Below are 21981 nucleotides of genomic sequence, written 5' to 3'. Positions count from 1 at the left end.
TAAGAAACAATTTGGAAACATAATTCAATAAACAATTCAGGCGCGGATTCAGGCGGGGAGTCCAGGTGGCACGCCCCCCCCCCCCCCCCCCCCTCACCCCCTTTATCTTTCTCAAACAATATACTAGTATATTACAGAATAATACACAAAAAATGAACAACGGGTTTTGGGCCTCCGCTATTAAAAAGAAAAAAGAAAAAAAACCCCTTCTGGATCCGCGCCTGCTATGTCATTAATGTACAGTAATGTAATGTACTGTGTCAAAATCCGGTATTTGTGGTAGTTAATTTACAGTATGTAATGTTTATTTTATTTATGTTGTATCGTATACCAGTAATAATACGATACATTATTATTTTGGTTGAAAGCTTTGAATGCGTTGCGTGTTTTTTGTAAGTTGTACGTTATGCAAGTGTCTGTTTCGGTGTGGCTAGGTTGCCATAACGATAGCCTTGGGTCGGTGTGTGTTGGGTCGACATGGACAACCCAGTTAGTGGCTGGATATGACGACGTCCGTAGTGAACTCCAGTGTATAGTGGGGTGACTGTCGTGTTCTGTGACAGTTGAATGTAACTCTAGTGTCACTTATGTCAAAGACTAAACCACTTAGAACTCGCTTTGCGATTTGCTCTCGACCAGGGGTACGGGCAAAATCGGTCCTTTTTGGGGAGTTAAAAATTAATATTTTAAGTTAAGGTCTTACTTACTTAATCCCCTTCGTGCTAAGATGCACATAAGGCTGTAACCAGAGATCGCCACTGCTGCCTGTTTTTTGCCACCTTCTCCAGCAGCTGGCCTCAGATTACAGTTATCTTCCCATTTGGTTGTCCAAAACCGGAAATTTGACCGCGCAAGTAGTCTGCTGTTTGACTGTGATTATTTCATGGCAGACAGCTATGAAGTGGCAACTGTTTGACTGAAGTGACAGGGGATAGCATGTAGTTTGTGAACATGTGTAACTTGTTGACATTGAAGACTTGTTTGTGGTAATTCCGGCCCATGCAAAAGTAGTGCTTTTTGTGTAAAATGTGTGTACTCCGGCCTGGTTTAGAGGGTGTGTCTGTTTAAACCAATATGCTGGGAGAAAGAGCTGGACAGCAGGGGTTGTCCTTTTCAGGGTATGTGTCCCCCATGCAGGCAAAGGTACATACAAAACTGCACGGGCCTGCTGATATTAATACAAATGTTATAGCCACTAAGGCTATATAGAAACATATAGCGAAATTAATTGTGGTCTGACGCCAGCTCCCAGCTCAGACTGCCCTCTCGGAATTCCTTCTCTACTGTCCTCCTCCATGTTTCTTTCGGTCTTCCTCGTTTCCTTTTTCCAGGAGGGATCCACCGGAGTGCCACTCTTGGTAAGGCTGTTTGAGGGATTTTGATAACATGGCCAATCCAGCGCCATCTTTGGCGCTTGATCTCCGATACCAATGTTAAAAGTTAAAGTCTATATTTATTTAAAATTGTAGAGAGACGGGTACGCCACCCCCGGGCGGGCGGTGCTACTGGCAACGGTAGGAGATGACAGACCTAAACACTTCCTGGCTGAGCGGCGTTGGTGCTTTATTATTTAATGGCTATTTATTTATTTATTTAACTTATTTTGTAAGGATTTAATTAATTAATAATGTTTAATATATAAATTAATAATTTTAATTAATAATTTATTGTTATAAGCCTACTTCGGCAACCTGGCTATTATCGTACCTACTTAATACATCCAATGCTGACTGTAAAACGAATTAATTAAGTAGTTATTAATTAGTATTTTATTTTTTATATATTCATTAAACTAATTAATCTACTCCTATAGTCAGCCTGTAAAATGTATAGTCTCTTATTCATCGCTAGCTGAAGCGAACATAGTGAGTCTTAAAGGCGTTCAATCACAGATTTAGTGAGCCTTATTTCTCTAAATATGGACAATTACATTAATTTGGAATACCACACCTTGCTATTGTATCACCCAAAACAGTTTAATTGAACCATGATTGATGGAATCCCATGACAACCTGTGAGCAGCTTCATTTTTAAAAATTGGAACTCTTTTATTAGGAGTCTGAAACGTACGACAAAACCGAGTATTGATGAGGCTATATATACGACAGCCGTGTAAAGTACCTTTGAATTGTATATACAGTACACAGCCGCCGTAGAGACTTCAAAATAATTTAAAATATATTATTTTTTGACACACCCCCCCTAAAAACCCCCCCCAAAAAACAAAAAAAAACAAAAAAAAAACAAAAACAACAAACAAACCCAACAAAAAACAACAAAAAAAAAACAAACAAAAAAAAAAGGCGAATACGCTGAAATAAAATAATAAATAGTTGGAACATAAACTCACGATTTTTGTTTATTATTATTATTTGTTTTATTTATTTGTTTAATTTTTAATTTTTATTCTTTTTATTATTGGTTTGGTTTTGGTGTTTGTTTGTTTTGTTTTTTCTTTTTTTTACGTGCGCAGGAATTTTAGCAAGGGGGAGGGGGTCTAGACGGAGGTGAGCAACGTTTATAGGGTGTGACACGCTCCGCTGGACAATTATCGGGGGAAAAAACTACAGAAAACTAAATTTTCTTAAGCAGGGGATTGAGCAAGCGGTTATTATTATTATTTATTTTTATTTTATTTATTTTGTGGGAATGAGGGGGAGCGAGGGTTATTTTGTTGTTTAATTTGTTTGTTGTTGTTTTTTTTTTTGTTGTTTGTTTGTTTGTTTGTTTGTTTGTTTGTTGTTGTTTTTTTGTTTTTTTCACGGAGTACACAGTACCACTGCAGACGCGTGTTCAGGGATTTTAGTATGGGGTGGAGGTCTACACGGAGGCGAGCGAAGTTTATGGTGAAGAGTCGAGACATGTTCCCCGAAAAATGTATCATAAAAAACAAACAATTGCTTGTACAAGGAGATGGGTATGTGCCTGCACAGACAACAAATATTGTGGCACAATAATTTTTGCTTAATACACAACATAATGACCTCTAACCGTACCGATCTGCGAAATTCGCTAAACTGTTAGTACTGTTACCGAATCATAGTTATTAATTATGCTTTATCTGTAACAATAATGGTACATTGACGGTTCGAAAACAGATAACACGTTTCCTTCCGACTGTTTCCAGTTACAAGCCCCGCTGTTAGTTTGTGTACTGTCCGTAGTTGGTGTGTATTTATTTTCTTTTTCAGATAATCTCAGAAGCTGATAATTTTATTTATTTATTGTATGTATTCATTCATTCATATAATAATAATAATAATAATAATAATAATAATATTATTATTATTATTATTATTATTATTATAGTACTGCAGGGGCAATATTACGCTATTCTCATACGGTAGCAGGGTAAAATGGGTATGGCGCCATACCCACATTTTATTACAGATTTAAAAAATTCAAGATAACCTTGACAAAATTAATTCCTTTTATCAGTTTTCAACATTGATTTTACCGACATTTAGGAAACGCATTCATATTTTGTTTTGCCACCTGTGTGTATCAGACCACTCAAATTTGTTATTCAATCTTGTGCCTCTGAAGAAAGATCGCACAGATGCAGTTATTTAAAAACAACATTTTATAGAAATCTAAGACACATACGTCATTACATTCCTGTTTACACGGACGGATCGCGGGAGGGGAATAATGTTACTTCTGTTGCATTTTTCTTTCTATCGGACACAATAATTTCCATGAAATAACCCGATTGGGCATCCATATTTACTGCAGAAATTTGGGCAATCAATAAAGCCTTGGACGAAAATAAGGACTCCTGTGTATCCAAATATATTATTTTACAAACTCACTTCCGTGTCTCCGTACACAACAGCAGCGGGAGGTAGCCCAGTGGTAATGCGCTCGCTTGATGCGCGGTCGGTTTAGAATCGATTCCCGTCGGTGGCCCTATTGGGCTATTTCTCGTTCCAGCAAGCGCTCCACGACTAGTGTAACAAAGGCCGTGGTATGTACTATTCTGTCTAATCGAAAAGAGTAGCCCATGAAGTGGCGACAGGGGTTTCCTCTCTATAGGAATCTGTGTTACATTAGACCAAATAAATTCCTATTGACGACCATAGTAACAATTCTTAATAAAAATTAACAGAAGCAACGTTTCAAACCACCGGGCCAGTATATACACTGACAGTGTGGTACCTCCCCTTGATAATTATTCGAAGAAACTCTACTGTCACGTATCGTTTTAAGCACTTACAGGAAGTTTACAGTACCCACCGTCTGGTCCGCACAAAATGCCAGTGGAAATTTGTATTGCCACCCCAGTTATTGACAAGTACACAATGTGTGTAATAATTGTTCAGGTAATAAAACATGTGGAACCATTTGTCATATGCACAAAATAACCAGTGTCACATATATCCACCAATCACGGCCATAGTTAACTTTACTCCTTAAACATTTGACGGTGCACTTCGAACTCTGACCTGACAATCACATGATTGACATTACAGGAAAAAGTTTACAAAAGTGTCCAGTCACATATTTTTGAGAAGCTTATTTTCTTGTGTACCCCATTATGAAATGATACAGCCAGCAGAGTAAGTGGAACCACAGAGCAGCGTCTTCAATAGTACCTACCAAAATGGATCCACAGCATAATAAATATACATGGGAATGAGGTACATCATATTCTATCCTTGTCTGGTATGTAGCACAGCTGAATAATATAACACCCATGTGGGTTTGTATACTGTACAGGGTACACACTCCAAACTGAGCTATTCAGAATACCCCACACTAGAGGAACTATACATGAAGATGATATGTACTGAGTGAACCACGGAAATCAGGAAATTAATCCTCATAACATCAAAGTCGCACCCAATTAGTGACCAAACCACTGATGAGGCAGCTGTAACTAGCACCCAATTAATCATTGGAAGTAGTTAAAGACTAATGTCCATTGTAGCAAAGTGTACAATATACACAGGGAGAATGAGTCAAAAATGAAGTGACAACGTGTCGACATTACGAAATCTGGCTAATCTGGGGGGTAACAAATGTGTTTGCATGTATCAACACCTGGAAATAATTTGCCTTCATTTAATATTACTATCCATGCACCAGCAAAGTTTGTCATTTAATTTCTGAAATCAGACTGACAATCATCATAGTTTTAAACAAACCAGTACACATTTATTACAATGCCAGCAGTGAAAAGCATCATTACAATTTGGTTTCAAGAAAGGACGTGTTTCATACCACAAGAACGGAAGACCAGTCAGAAGGGGGTGGACCACATCAGAAGTGAGAGAGACAGTCAGACTTACAAAGTCAATGACTGAAAGGGTCTTACATACCAGTGCTCAAGGTGTACAGGTGACACAAGTTCAGGCTGCGGATTCCTGTCAGCTTTTGCGTGGACTGCGGAATACCCCAACACAGCTGGAACTGTGTTCTGTGGCTCCCGCTGGTGCAAGGTAAACAATTACCACTGCATGACACATTGATTACAGAAAATAAAATCACTCACTGAACATACATGTAGCATATTAAACCCCTTTGAGGGCTATTTTCACCAAAAGTTAACTAAAATTATTACACAGACCACGTTATCTGGCCTAAGAATAAATCGCTGAGGTTTTTCGGGCTTAACATCACCAATTTCAGATTAAATGGATAAGTGTCTGCATGAAATTTACATCTGCAAGTATCAAAATATGATAAAACATCAACGAGTAGGAATGTTGCACTATACAAAATACACACTACAGTGTAAGGGGAGATAATCTTCATGAAAAACTACATGAGAATAAATGCATAAAAGTGTAGGGAATACAGTAACAGTGGTTACTTACACTGAAGTTAAATGAGGGTACCTTTGATTAACAGGCCTGAGGCAGACTGCTACAGGCTGATTCGCATGGACAAGCTGGAGGACATGATGAATAGGGTTTGGAGAGAACATGCCCCAACTGCAATTCAGGTCGACTAGAATTCAACTTTGCCGCAGAAGAGCAAACAGGTGTCTGCACCCGCCAGCAAGTCCACTGCACAGCATGCATGTACAAGTCACCAACATTTAATCTGTACACAGAAACACAGACACACACACGGAGGGGCAGGGGCAGACGACAAGCACAACCTAATGTCACAGTACAAGAAGGCCTCACAAAGATGCCAATAAGTACGACCAATTTTCGGTTGCCGTGTACCTGCTTAAATATCCCACCACCTTCACATACATTACAATACATGAAGCTGGAGCATCCCTTGTTTGTGATACGAAAGTGTGTCTTTTTGCGTCAATTTCCAATAGCGATGTTATATTTTGTTGGGTACCCAGGCAAGTTGGCATTAATGGTAATGAAAAGCAGATTCTGCTGCCAAGTCTGCTTTGAATCTTCCCCATGCCAGTACTGATGTCCCCTACAATGATTTAACATATTATGTTAACCAATATATCGTTTTGACTTAGCAAGATGATTGGAACGGTACGGTCGCTAACAACCTTCATTCAGTCAAGCTAGTCCTGGCAGAGTGGCAGTCTTCAGGTGGTGCAGGAAATATGAGGTTATATTGTGTCGTGCTCGCATTTGTCACACACATTTAACACATTCATATATTTTAGAGAAGAACCCTGCAAGTCTACTCCGACAGTGAGTAAAAAACATATAGGTAATAGAATGTTTTAAATTCCATCCAGAATTAATTTTAAAGTTTTTGAAACATTTTGACTTTTTTAGTTTTAAAATAATCTTACCTTGATATTCATATTGCATTGTGCTTTTACCCACAACTCTTTACAATGGTTTGTTTTACATAGTTATATAAATGTAATCTTATTCATATACGTTCCTTTGTTTGGCACCCAATAGCCGGTGTGAATGTTTGTGTAGGGTGTTGTTAAACATTCATTCGTTCGTTAATTTTTCTTTCTCGTCATTATTATCATGTGTACCGATATTTCTCTTTTTAAATTATCCTTTATCTTCGGAAGTTATCTGTACTTGTAGTTCTGTTGTTGTAATTCTCTTTAAGAACAATAAAGTCTCGACTCCGAAATAGCCTTTGCTTATTAAACGTTAATACAGAATCGTCCCTGAAACAACCCTTGCGCATAAGTATAGAATATTAAACGAGCTTCCCTTTCGTATCATGTTTATGACACGAGTGAACTGATTTTCAATTGCCACGGGCTTTAGCGAATGACAGCGAAAATTACTTCACAAAGGACTTAAACATTGTACGAAATGGTAGTGAGTTTAATATCCTATTTATTACCCATACTGGATCTTAATTTATATCACTCAACTCGTCTTGTTGACGTTCCTGTAAGGTTGTAGTGCGCCAATCGATGACGTCACGAAGTGTTACGTCCCACTTGGCGTTCTAGTGGGACGTATCACTGATATGCACCAAGGTATTTTTAACTATATAGGTAATAAAACTTTAATATTTACTTATTTCATAGAACACACTGAAAAACAAAAACAAAATTAAACAAACGGACAAATAAATGCAACCAAACTAATGATACATTTATACCGTATTTATTCATTTCACAACAAATGCCATTTCTCCGTTTTATGAGAATAAGCATCGACGAAAAACAAAAAGAACAATAAATTCAGTACAGTATGTGTACGTATCTGTGTGCGCGTGTGCTTGCGTGCATGTATGTATTTACAGACAGTTATAATAGAGAGGTAAATATATTTTCTATGGTATATTTGTCTCAATATTATATAAATAAATACATAAATACAACACAAAACAACAAAGGTGTGTGTCTTTTAATTATAATACCGTTGTGTTTAAAAAAAAAACCCTGACAGGTAAACAATATCAAAGTTTTGTTTGCGTGCGTGTGTGTGTGTGTGTGTACGTGTGTGGATGTGGGTGTATTAACTACTTTTATTGTTGATTTTTAAAGTTTAATATGCGCCTAGTGTCTAATATTGGATTGTTAAGGCCAATTATGATCTGCTTGGATAACGAACATCACTATTGTACTCTCCAGTCTATCGGAGGCAAGTGTATGATAATACCTCAGGACAGGTCACGTGACGAACAAAAACGAAAACCTTCGAATAAGGCGCATACACGTATGAGACGGGGCGGGGGGGGGGGGGGGGAATGGGGCAGGGACACGTGGGACTAGTGCTGGAGAAAATCCTCAAATTCTGGCAAAAAGTATAAAGATATTCGGGCAAAATGTGCTACCGTGATGCCTTTTTACCATGCATTTCTATCATTCTAGCCGCAAAATTAGTTGTAATCCATGTAAAAAATGTGTTGTGATTCGTTGGCAACCGTATATAGCTGTTTGACATTAGACCGTATGCTAAATATGAAAACCCCCCAAAATGTTGCTATCCAAATTCAGGCATTTTGTTCAATTCGGGCAAAAGCCAACCTGCCCCCTTCACAAATGGAAGCCCGTAAGCCTATAGTTCGTTTTGTTAATAATGACCAAACAGTTAGTTGTTAAGACGTATATGATTATAGTCCAATATATCTGGACTGTAAGAAGCGGAATAGGACAAAGAAAAAGTTAATTATTATTTTGTACCACACCACTAGAATACACCAACACGTTAATTAATCACTGACTACTGAAGGCCAAACATCTGGTCACTGTGACGCGTTCTCAGAGAAAACCCGCTACATTTGTCCACTGGTAGCTAGGAATATTATATATGCTTTTTCCCAGACAGGACAATACATACCACGGCCTCTGATATACCCGTCGTGGACATCGGCTGGAACGGGAAAACCCCAATCAGAGAAAGTGTCCACCAAGGGGATTCGATCCTTTGATCCGCGAACCTTAGGCGACTGACCTAGATCCCACACATTGGTTGCGAAAGTATATTGTGTTGCGCATAGCGCATAGCGCATTCACAAAACATCGTAAGTGTACATCTGCGACTGGCAGTTTTGTATATCGGGCATACATTTATAAATGTTTGGTATCTATTTCACGAAGAAAATTATATCATTAAAGAAAATGGAGCATTTTAAGGACAAAAGCAACTTAAATATGTGTATTTTAAACTATATTTGTTGTACTATAATAGTAATAAGAATTGTGGTTTAGTCGTAGATTTACGTTTACGTGCAAAACGATGTTGAGTGAAATTGGGCCCAGGCTTTTAATCGGGGGGGGGGGGGGGGGGGGGGGGGGGGGGGGGGGGGGGGGGGGGGGTAACATTGATTTAATGTCGTTATGTGACATTGATAATATACTTAATTACTTGACCAAAACAAGGGTGTGTGTGGTGGTGGTGGTGGGGGGGGGGGGGTCGTTAGGACGCGGAAAAATACTCGAAACCGACGTTTTTATTTAAAATCTGATGGTCAGCAGTATATTTAATACTGTGTACTGAAATGTTTTAACAACGCACTTAACACATTTTACTTGGCGGTTATATGACATCAGATACGTACGTGCAGATATGTATATAATGGATATACAACCACATTAGAGAACACAAGTCCATTGAGTTCTTGATCAAATACAAAATATTCATCACAGCCTCTGTTTGTTTTTGAATGTACAGTTAAACGTCTGGCACCTCTTCATTGATCCAGGGCTGTTGACAGTGGAGGCATGCTGATTTTCGATTGGTATTGTAGTGAGTTTACGTTAATGTCCATCCAGGCGACGACTGGTTTCGGTTCATATCCTTTCTTTTCAAACCGAGGTTTCGCGATCTGCGGATCCATTACAGAGGGCAGTTGATACAACTCGAGTCCATCCATATCAAACTGAGGCCTCGTGCTCTGTACACGCGGTGTGTAGAGGCTGTGTAGGAGGCAGTGGATCTAACTCGTTGGCTGGAGTGTTTGGACGTGTTACTGATTTTCGTCGACTGGAGTTTGAAACAGAAAAAAAAGAAAAACAACAGGTTTGGTAGGAGACATCTGGATGTTTACAAATATTGCGTATCTACTGGTAGTTACTGGAGAAATATATAGGAATGTATCGCAAAAACAACGCCAGTAAAACCACACAAAACCCAGCATGCGTAAAAGCATTTAATGATGTTCGGCGTAAAAACAAATGAACAACGACTAAAGAAGGACCATGTTGGACACAAACCAATATTCTAAGAGTTTAGTTAGGAATTAAGATATACTGCTGTTGTTATCCAACCAGTCGACTAACAAACATATCAACCAAACGACCAACAAACGTAACCAACCAACCAACCAACCAACAAAAGAACCAACAGCAACAAGTTAGTTTGTTTTGCTATAGCACATTGGTTTATTAATCACTGGCTATTGGATGTCAAACATTTGGTAATTTTGACATTTTCCTATAGAAGACACCCAGTTTATCTTTCCATTAGTAGCAAAGAATCTTTCGTAGACACCATTGTACAAGCATGACAGCACCTTTCACGGCCTTTGATTTACTGATTGTGGAACGCTTTAACATTGGGCTACGTCCTGCCCTCCAACTAGTCACCAATATTCACGTTCAGATATTATTCAAATAACTCGTCCATTCCAGTTTGATAGGACCTGATCTTATTACATGTTACATGCTCAAGGTCAATATCCAGGCGCTCGAAACACATTTTCCTTTTTAAAATATATTTTCTGAGTAGCGCATAACACGAAACTGTCTTTAAAACTTCGCTCGCCACAGTCTACACCCCAGCATACGTCACTGCACCCACGTCTGCTAACGTTTCCTATCTTAGTTGTGAAGACTTGAAAACGTGGAGTAAACTCACCTGAATCGTCTGACGATGAGGAAGATGACTATAACACCAACTGAGAGGTGAGTAGTGAGTGATGAAGACTAGAAAACGTGGAGTAAACTCACCTGAATCGTCTGACGATGAGGAAGATGACTATAACACCAACTGAGAGGTGACTAGTGAGTGATGAAGACTCGAAAACGTGAAGTAAACTCACCTGAATCGTCTGACGATGAGGAAGATGACTATAACACCAACTGAGAGGTGAGTAGTGAGTGATGAAGACTTGAAAACGTGGAGTAAACTCACCTAAATCGTCTGAAGATGAAAAAGATGACTATAACACCAACTGAGAGGTGAGTAGTGAGTGATGGAGACTTGAAAACGTGGAGTAAACTCACCTGAATCGTCTGACGATGAGGAAAATGACTATAACACCAACTGTCACCACAGCAGTCACAGGACCCGCTATTGCAAGGGCATCTATTGCTGGAGAGCAGAAAACAAATATTTCATGATATTTCAACCTGACTGAAATTTTGTTTTACGACTAGTTAACACAATTTATTCAGTTGTTTTCAGCTTCATTTGAATTTTTTGTTTACTGTTTTTTATGTTGCATTTGTTTTACTTTTGTTTGTTTGATAAGGTGGGGTTTTTTTGTTTGTTTTTTATGGGGGGGATGTTTGGTTTTCTGTGTATTTTGGTCAACCCTGCCCAGCCAATTAGTTTGTGACCTGAAGTGAATAGCATACAACAGAGAAAGCGATTACGTATTTATTAGTTTGATGTATACATACTGACTCGGTGCGATGTGTTCTCATTACATATTCGAGTGGTTTAATACATACAGACGTAAACTGTAGTGAATGATATCAAAAACAAGTACCACGAGCATTTCAACGTAATGTACTTACTTGTTAATGCAGGTTCTGGAAGTCGTTCAACTAAAACAAAAAACCCAAACACATCTAGTTAGAGATTAAATGAAGCATTAAGTGGACTTTAGTAGCATCTAAATTTTCAAAACATACACTATATGTTTATTTGAATTTCAAACATCAATGTTTTGTAGACAACACTAAACAAACAACAGTTGTATTGGTGGTGGGAAGGAAAGGGATATCTGTGTAATGTTAATGGTTATTTGGTGTCCAACACTCGATTTAAACTTACAAAGAAAATCCACTACTGCCATTTATGATAATCCTACACACTTCCAGCAATGTATTTATTTTGTGTGGACTTTCCCACAGACAGGACAGCACACATTGGCGTACCAACTAAAGTTTTTTTTATTTATTTAACGATGCCTCTAGAGCACATTGATTTTTTTTTATCTTATCATCGGCTATTGAACGTCAAACATATGGTCATTCTGATACTGTTTGTTTAGAGGAAACCCGCTGTCACCACATAGGCTACTCTTTTACGGCAGGCAGCAAGGGATCTTTTATTTGCGCTTCCCACAGGCAGGATAGCACAAACCATGGCCTTTGTTGAACCAGTTATGGATCACTGGTCGGTGCAAGTGGTTTACACCTACCCACTGAGCCTTGCGGAGCACTCACTCAGGGTTTGGAGTCAGTATCTGGATTAAAAATCCCATGTCTCAACTGGGATCCGAACCCAGTACCTACCAGCCTGTAGACCGATGGCCTAACCACGACGCTACCGAGGCCGGTGCATACCAACTAAGGCCAATAACACATCCTTTTCCCCTAACAACCCCTTTTATTTGACTATCACCCAATAACACGTGTAAACGCAGGACCCCCAATATAAAATCTGAGCTACACCAATGATAGCACATACCACAGACTTTACTATTCGTGGCGTGTAGAATAGTTATATGTGGTTTCAGCTATTGATGCAGAATAGCCATGTTATTTGTGAACATTTTGTATTCAAACTTATTTGAAAATTGTGTTTAGTTCACATAATTTCTAATGGGTGTCTGTGAAATATTTTTTATTAACAATGATTTGGGAAACAATGTTTAGTATTTTATTGTATTGTGTTGTATAAATGATCATCATTGTCTGTGAACAGTTTGTATTAATAATGATTTGAAGAACAGTTCAGTTCAACTAAATGTTTAATGGACATGGTTTGTTGTCCTTATGACTAGGGTCATGTGAATGTTTAGTCAATGTATTCTTTGGACTTCGTTGTGTACTTACGAACTTCTTAATGCACTAATAGTTTTACTAGTGTTGTTATAAATATTAACACATATTTCAATAACATATACTACTACTACTACAACTACTACTACTACTACAACTACTACTACTACTACTACAACTACTACTACTACTACTACAACTACTACTACTACTACTACTACTACAACTACTACAACTACTACAACTACTACTACTACAACTACTACTACTGCTACTACTGCTGCTGCTGCTGCTGCTGCTGCTGCTGCTGCTGCTACTGCTGCTGCTACTGCTGCTGCTACTACTACTACTACTACTACTACTACTACTACTACTACTACTACTACTTCTACTACTACTACTACTAGTAATAATAATTATTATTATTATTAATTTTACTAATTGTGCTATTATTATTATACATAAAAATAACACATAATATATAATAATAGTAATAAATGTTACCGTCATCATCATCATCATCGTCATCATCATCATCATCAATATAATTATAATCACTATCATTATTATCATGTTCGTAATTGTAATCATTATCATCATTATTATATCAGTGAATGCAAACCTGTGCAGTCTGAAGCCCGCCTGGAACCCAAGCTGTCCGTTGTCCATCCGACTGGACACTGCTGACACATCGTCTGTCCGGTCTTGTCTTGGTACGCGCCATTTCCACACAGCATACACGATCCGTGGGACAGGAACGAACCCTGACCACACGGTACTGGAAACACACACACATAATCATACAGACGAACCAGACTTAAGACAATAATTAAACAAAAATAATACAGACTGACCACACGGTAATGGAAACACACAAATAAACATACAGACAAACCACACTTAAGACAATAATTAAACAAAAATAATACAGACTGACCACACGGCAATGGAAACACACACAAATAAACGTACAGACGAACCACACTTAAGACAATAATTAAACAAAAATAGTACAGACTGACCACACGGCACTGGAAACACACACAAACAAACGTACAGACGAACCACACTTAAGACAATAATTAAAAAAAATAGTACAGACTGACCACACGGCACTGGAAACACACACAAATAAACGTACAGACGAACCACACTTAAGACAATAATTAAACAAAAATAATAAGCCTAGGCCTAAAGGTTTTTAATGTATAATATTACAAGTTATGATCTATACCCATATAACTGTGATGGGCCATTACAAAACAACCTTGAACCACGTGGGAATGAATAATTTATTTAATGCTGACTAAAGTATATAATTGTCACGGGGATCCTATAATATCCGTAACTGAATAAAACACGATTATCCAAATATCTCTCCTAACTGTATATCTATTAGATCTCTCTGTATCGGGCAGGCTACTACCCGAATGGCCCGGCTCTAGGAGTGATCAGAGATAAGATCTGATATAAATATATATGTAGCACGTTTAGTTCACTAGAAAACACAACAAAACACAATACACTTTGGAATCTGTATTAACTCTAACGCTGACAAATGTAATTGCCGCAGTAGTTAATTCACAACAACAATATAATAACAACCCAGCGCTAATCACTTAATTAGTTAATCACTAGGTGTCTAGTTTACACAATATTCTAATCACTGCACCGTGATACAACACACACACGTGTGATAATTGAGAAACGCTGCCAGGGGAACTTAATTAATAAAGGAATTACAACTCTATTCCTAACTGGTTAATTTTTAATTAACCCTTAAATACTCATTCAGTAACCTTGTAATACAGAATTAATACTGGTACATATCACAATAAAGACAATAACCTACAGTTTACCTAGGTCCTCTAGGATGACTGGCTAAGCTTTAATATTTTAGAACAGTGACGGCTACAATTTACTTCGTCAGATTACTGGAGACACTGTCTAAATAATATTGGTATAATACAGTATTAAAATATTTAAAGTCACATCAATCACATCAAGGTTATACAACAGAGCAGAAAAATATATTTACCAGTCGAGTCGGACAACGTTCCCCGGGAGCCGTCCAATGTTTCTCCTCGATATCTCTAAAATCCTATCTATTTATTCAAAAATCTCAGAGACAGCGAATATCGCCTGGAGGCACAACGCGGTACCTCACCTATCATGTGATATTTCCACAACTCCCACAGACAGTATATTTTCTTAGATGGCGAGACTTACTGTCGCCAGTTCGCTAGAAATACCCCGGTCGTAAACCGCACTACAGGAGGTATTACGTAACTACTGGCCACATGGCCTCCACACCTGGTCTAAATGCATATTGGGACGCAGCTCTACCACCGTCGCGAGGGGGTATTACGTAACCAAGCTGCACACGGCCCTCTAAAACAATTAACATCGCCACAGGCGAAAATATAAGGGCATGTTCCGTCACAGTAATGTATACTTTCCTTATCACAACTAGATACACTTGTATATACTAATACGACCGAAAGGAACCATACGCTACAAGCATTCTCTAACTAATATAAAAATATTTATTTAGTTTAAAGACACTACTAGAGCACTTTGATTTATTAATCATCAAGCATTGGTAATTTTGAAATATAGTTTTAGAGGAAACCAGCTACATTTTCCCCATTAGTAGCAAGGGATCTTTTATGTGCACCATCCCACAGACAGGATAGCATATACCACGACCTTTGATATACCAGTCGTGGTGCACTAGCTGGAACGAGAAATAGCCCAATAAGGATCTATCCCAAATCCCACCCCTCCAACTCACAGAAATGAAAATACAAACTGTAACCCAAAATACCACATAGATTAATGTCAGACAGCAATAATACAAATCAAATCACCTCGACAGACATCAGTAGACATGTGTATGCTTGTCGCAGGGGCTGACGATATTTTTAAATTTAACATTAAATTTTTTTTCGGAAATCGCAAGGCCGTAGGTCGCAACCCCGCCGCATGTAGTATCGCAAGGTCACTGTACAGTGGCATGGGGTGACCTCAAGGTCATCTCACGGTTTTTACCCTGTCTGGTGTGCCTAGAAAATCGTACGGCAGCTGCAACAACCCTCAAAGCCATATGATTTGTAAAAATCCCATCTACAAACCGCAGACCGCAGACTGCAGAACCGTGCGGCAGCAGCATCATATGTGACCGAGGCATTAGACAGACACTATCACTTTACTTTAGTAGTTGGTGTCTCTAAACCATTTTCTACAACCAAATCTAATTGATAAAACAAACCCACAGAAAAACTAAAACTACAACATACAGCACATTACCGTGTTCACAAATCGTATCTTTGCAAAACAAAAATAGGAGTCAAAGGGATATTTGAACAAGTGCCACTTTAACTGCTGACATGAAGGGCTTTGACTATAGGTGGACGACCACGTCCTTCCTGAACCGCAGGCAGGAGGACTGATTCCTCTATAGTGTTTATTCACTCCAGGCGGAGGACTGATTCCTCTATAGTGTGTATTCACTCCAGGCGGAGGGAGTTTCCACAAACTAAACAATTGGCATCAGAGCTCCCCGACAAGTACTCTTAGTTTTCAGCAGTGGTAATTGGCTACTACATACACACTGTCTGCACTGACTCACCACAGAAGTAGCTGTAGCTGGTCATTCCTTGTGGACAGGTGACGTCTCCATACACATCTGTCTGGTTGACGTCCACGTAGTACACGACTCCACTGATGTTGACGGTGAAACTGCCCACTTGAGCGTTGTCTTGAAGAGCACGCATGGCAGACTCTAGTAAAGCAGCAGTCTCTGGACTCACAACTGAAGGAGAAGGAATGCTGATTATTCGTTCGTCATGATGCACTGCTACCACCAAGGAGGAAAGAAGGTTTTTATTTATGTTTTAGGTTTATCTTTCACACAAAAAATAATTTCAATGGCTGCATTTTTGAGAAGGTACTATTTCAGTGAGAGAGCAGTCATAACACAGTTTTATATAAACATACGAAGGAATCTTGTCCGGAGTGTCCCAGTCAGAAGAGGAGTGGGGTCTCCTGCACAGTGGTATTGGAGTCTTGTTGTGAAATTTGATCATATGCAGCTATGAATATGTGTGACACAATGAGTTATTCACTTGCCATTTGTGTTAGTGTTACAGTACTTGAATGTGTGCCACTGATGTACTAACAATTGTGTTAGAGTGAAGCCCATGTTGTCACTGAACTACACAAGAACTTACCATTGTTCCTCGGCGTCACAGTGAAGCCCATGTTGTCATTGAACTACACAAGAACTTACCATTGTTCGTCAGTGTTACAGTGAAGCCCATGGTGTAACTGAACTACACAAGAACTTACCATTTTTCGTCAGTGTTACAGTGAAGCCCATGTTGTAGCTGAACTACACAAGCACTTACCATTGTTCCTCAGCGTCACAGTGAAGCCCATGTTGTCACTGAACTACACAAGAACTTACCATTGTTCCTCAGCGTCACAGTGAAGCCCATGTTGTCATTGAACTACATAAGAACTTACCATTATTCCTCAGCGTCACAGTGAAGCCCATGTTGTCACTGAACTACACAAGAACTTACCATTTTTCGTCAGTGTTACAGTGAAGCCCATGTTGTAACTGAACTACACAAGCACTTACCATTGTTCCTCAGAGTCACAGTGAAGCCCATGTTGTTATTGAACTACATAAGACTTTACCATTGTTTCTCAGCGTCACAGTGAAGCCCATGTGGTCATTGAACTACACAAGAACTTACCATTGTTCCTCAGCGTCACAGTGAAGCCCATGTTGTCATTGAACTACATAAGAACTTACCATTTTTCGTCAGTGTTACAGTGAAGCCCATGTTGTAACTGAACTACACAAGCACTTACCATTGTTCCTCGGCGTTACAGTGAAGCCCATGTTGTCATTAAACTACATACGAACTTACCATTGTTCCTCAGCGTTACAGTGAAGCCCATGTTGTCATTGAACTACATAAAAAAGTTACAATTGTTCCTCAGCGTCACAGTGAAGCCCATGTTGTCACTGAACTACACAAGAACTTACCATTGTTCCTCAGCGTCACAGTGAAGCCCATGTTGTCATTGAACTACATAAGAACTTACCATTGTTCCTCAGCGTCACAGTGAAGCCCATGTTATAACTGAACTACACAAGACTTTACCATTGTTCCTCAGCGTCACAGTGAAGCCCATGTGGTCACTGAACTACACAAGAACTTACCATTGTTCCTCAGCGTCACAGTGAAGCCCATGTTGTCATTGAACTACATAAGAACTTACCATTGTTCCTCAGCGTCACAGTGAAGTCCATGTTGTAACTGAACAACACAAGAACTTACCATTGTTCCTCAGCGTTACAGTGAAGCCCATGTCGTCATTAAACTACATAAGAATTTACCATTGTTCCTCAGTGTTACAGTGAAGCCCATGTTGTCGTCAGACACGTCTCGCTTTTCTCGGGCCGATTCAGAACATCCGACACTGACGTCATCAATATCACATTTCCCGTCTCTCACACAGGTAACGTCTGACTGCAACACGCGCGTCACGAGATCTCGCACGATGGACGCGGAAGCCTCGTTTTCGCGACAGCGCAGGTCTCGATATTTGATGTTGTAAGTGGCAGATAACGTATTAGCCGTGTAGGTCTCTAAAATGAAATAGGGTATCATCAGGTTGCTTTCTATACGAACCGCATACGTACAATTAGATACAATGCATATGAATTAGGTAAGGAAAGGAATGTCTCTTTAATGTCACCTGAACATAATTGAAAGAATGTTTAACGACACCCCAGCACGAAAAATACATCGGCTATTGGGTGTCAATCTATGGTAAAGACAAAACTAAAGTGATGGTTAACATCAGTATAAAAATTCAACAGTTAAACAAAAACACAGTGTAAAGAATTGTGCAAAAAAATATATATATATCACAGAGAGATCAAATTAAAATTTAGAATAAAAGTCAGTATCACATAAAAATTCTGAACACAATTGGTGGCCAAAACTAGACATGGTGATATTGTGCAACGTCCACCTCCACCCACGTCACTATAGCGCGTGTCCTCTCTTCACGCATCGTTCCTATGTGCCCGTATCTTGAAACTAGTTTGTCCAAACATAGAACATAAAACCGCCAAGCAAAGAGAAAACAGGCGGCCATGGGAGTAATGAGACAAACCATCACTTTGGTCTTTATTGTGCATAGATACATTTTGTTTTGGTAAATAAAACTACGTAACTGAAATTAACTTCAGTCATAAGCGTGCGAGGCAAAGGCTCAAATAGTCGGACATATTTGGACAAAAGGTGCAAACACGAGACCTTTCTACCATGTAGTTCCATCATTCTACCCGCAATATTAGTTGTAATCCATGTAAAATGCGTAGTGATTCGTTTGCAACCCTACATAGCTGTTTGGCGTAATACTAATATGAACAAATGTTGTTTTCCAGATTCGGACATTTTTGTTTAATTTGGGCAAAAAATCAGCCTGGCCCACTGAAAAGATGGGAGGCAGTTAGTTTTATCGTTCAGATTACAAGATTGAACTTACTTGAGCAGAAAGGAAGTCGTCTGTGAGGATTCTGTTCGGTCTCGAAGTTCCAGACGTAAGCGGTTTGCTCCCCACAGTAGTACGAACTGAGCGGTTCTATGTCTGGGAGGAAACCCACCTGGACACATGAACTATATACCTGGACACATACTATATACCTGGACACATGGACTATATACCTGGACACATGGACTATATACCTGGACACATGGACACTATATATACCTGGACACTGGACACATACCTGGACACTATATATACCTGGACACACATACTATATACCTGGACACATACTATATGGGACACATGGACTATATACCTGGACACATGGACAAACATACTATATACCTGGACACACATACTATATACCTGGACACATGGACACTATATACCTGGACACATGAACTATATACCTGGACACACATACTATATACCTGGACACATACTATATACCTGGACACACATACTGGACATGGACCCTGGACACATGGACTATATACCTGGACACATGAACTATATGGACCTGGACACACATACTATATACCTGGACACATACTCTATATACCTGGACACATGGACTATATACCTGGACACATGGACTATATACCTGGACACATGACTATATACCTGGACACACATACTATATACATGGACACATATACCTGGACACATGGACTATATACCTGGACACATACTATATACCTGGACACATGGACTACTATATACCTGGACACATGGACTATATACCTGGACACATGAACTATATACCTGGACACATGGACTATATACCTGGACACACATACTATATACCTGGACAAACATACTATATACCTGGACACATGGACTATATACCTGGACACATGGACTATATACCTGGACACATGAACTATATACCTGGACACATGGACTATATACCTGGACAAACATACTATATACCTGGACACACGGACTATATACCTGGACAAACATACTATATACCTGGACATGGACTATATACCTGGACACATGGACTATATACCTGGACACATGGATACCTGGACAGACATACTATATACCTGGACACATGATATACCTGGACACATACTATATACCTGGACACATGAACTATATACCTGGACAAACATACTCTATACCTGGACACATGGACTATATACCTGGACACATGGACTATATACCTGGACACATGGACTATATACCTGGACAGACATACTATATACCTGGACACATGGACTATATACCTGGACACATACTATATACCTGGACACATGGACTATATACCTGGACACATGGACTATATACCTGGACAAACATACTATATACCTGGACACATGGACTATATACCTGGACACATGGACTATATACCTGGACACATGGACTATATACCTGGACACATGAACTATATACCTGGACATACTCTATACCTGGACACATGGACTATATACCTGGACACATGAACTATATACCTGGACAGACATACTATATACCTGGACACATGGACTATATACCTGGACACATGGACTATATGCCTGGACACATGAACTATATACCTGGAGACACATACTATATACCTGGACACATGGACTATATACCTGGACACATGGACTATATACCTGGACACATGAACTATATACCTGGACAAACATACTATATACCTGGACACATGGACTATATACCTGGACAAACATACTATATACCTGGACACACATGACTATATACCTGGACACATGAACTATATACCTGGACACATGAACTATATACCTGGACACATGAACTATATACCTGGACAAACATACTCTATATACCTGGACACATGGACTATATACCTGGACACATGGACTATATACCTGGACACATGGACTATATACCTGGACACATGGACTATATACCTGGACACATGAACTATATACCTGGACACATGGACTATATACCTGGACACATATACCTGGACACTATATACCTGGACACATACTATATACCTGGACACATGACTCTATACCTGGACACATACTATATACCTGGACACATGGACTATATACCTGGACACATGGACTATATACCTGGACACATGGACTATATACCTGGACAAACATACTCTATACCTGGACACATGAACTATATACCTGGACACATGGACTATATACCTGGACAAACATACTATATACCTGGACACACATACTATATACCTGGACACATGGACTATATACCTGGACACATGGACTATATGCCTGGACACATGAACTATATACCTGGACACACATACCTGGACACATGGACTATATACCTGGACACATGAACTATATACCTGGACACACATACTATATACCTGGACACACGAACTATATACCTGGACAGACATACTATATACCTGGACACATGAACTATATACCTGGACACATGGACTATATGCCTGGACACATGAACTATATACCTGGACACATACTCTATACCTGGACAGACATACTATATACCTGGACACATGGACTATATACCTGGACACATGGACTATATGCCTGGACACATGAACTATATACCTGGACAAACATACTCTATACCTGGACACACGATACTATATACCTGGACACATGAACTATATACCTGGA

The 21981-nt window shown here is 39.2% G+C and overlaps 1 protein-coding gene across 1 annotated transcript; it reads right to left on the bottom strand.

Moving 5' to 3' along the window:
- Positions 1-9164: 9164 nt before the first annotated feature.
- LOC121392764 (signal peptide, CUB and EGF-like domain-containing protein 1) lies at positions 9165-19520 on the bottom strand (the record flags this gene model as incomplete). Its single annotated transcript, XM_041523850.1, has 7 exons — positions 9165-9839; positions 11081-11168; positions 11597-11626; positions 13431-13586; positions 16440-16622; positions 18222-18473; positions 19382-19520. Coding segments are annotated over 7 exons (957 nt in total), but the record flags the coding sequence as incomplete, so codon positions are not given.
- Positions 19521-21981: the final 2461 nt, after the last annotated feature.

Source organism: Gigantopelta aegis, unplaced genomic scaffold (genome assembly GCF_016097555.1).
Source record: "Gigantopelta aegis isolate Gae_Host unplaced genomic scaffold, Gae_host_genome ctg4461_pilon_pilon, whole genome shotgun sequence".
Classification (NCBI taxonomy): Eukaryota; Metazoa; Mollusca; class Gastropoda; order Neomphalida; family Peltospiridae; genus Gigantopelta; species Gigantopelta aegis.
Note: the sequence above shows the minus strand (reverse complement) of the source record. Positions and strands in the feature narration are given on the sequence as shown.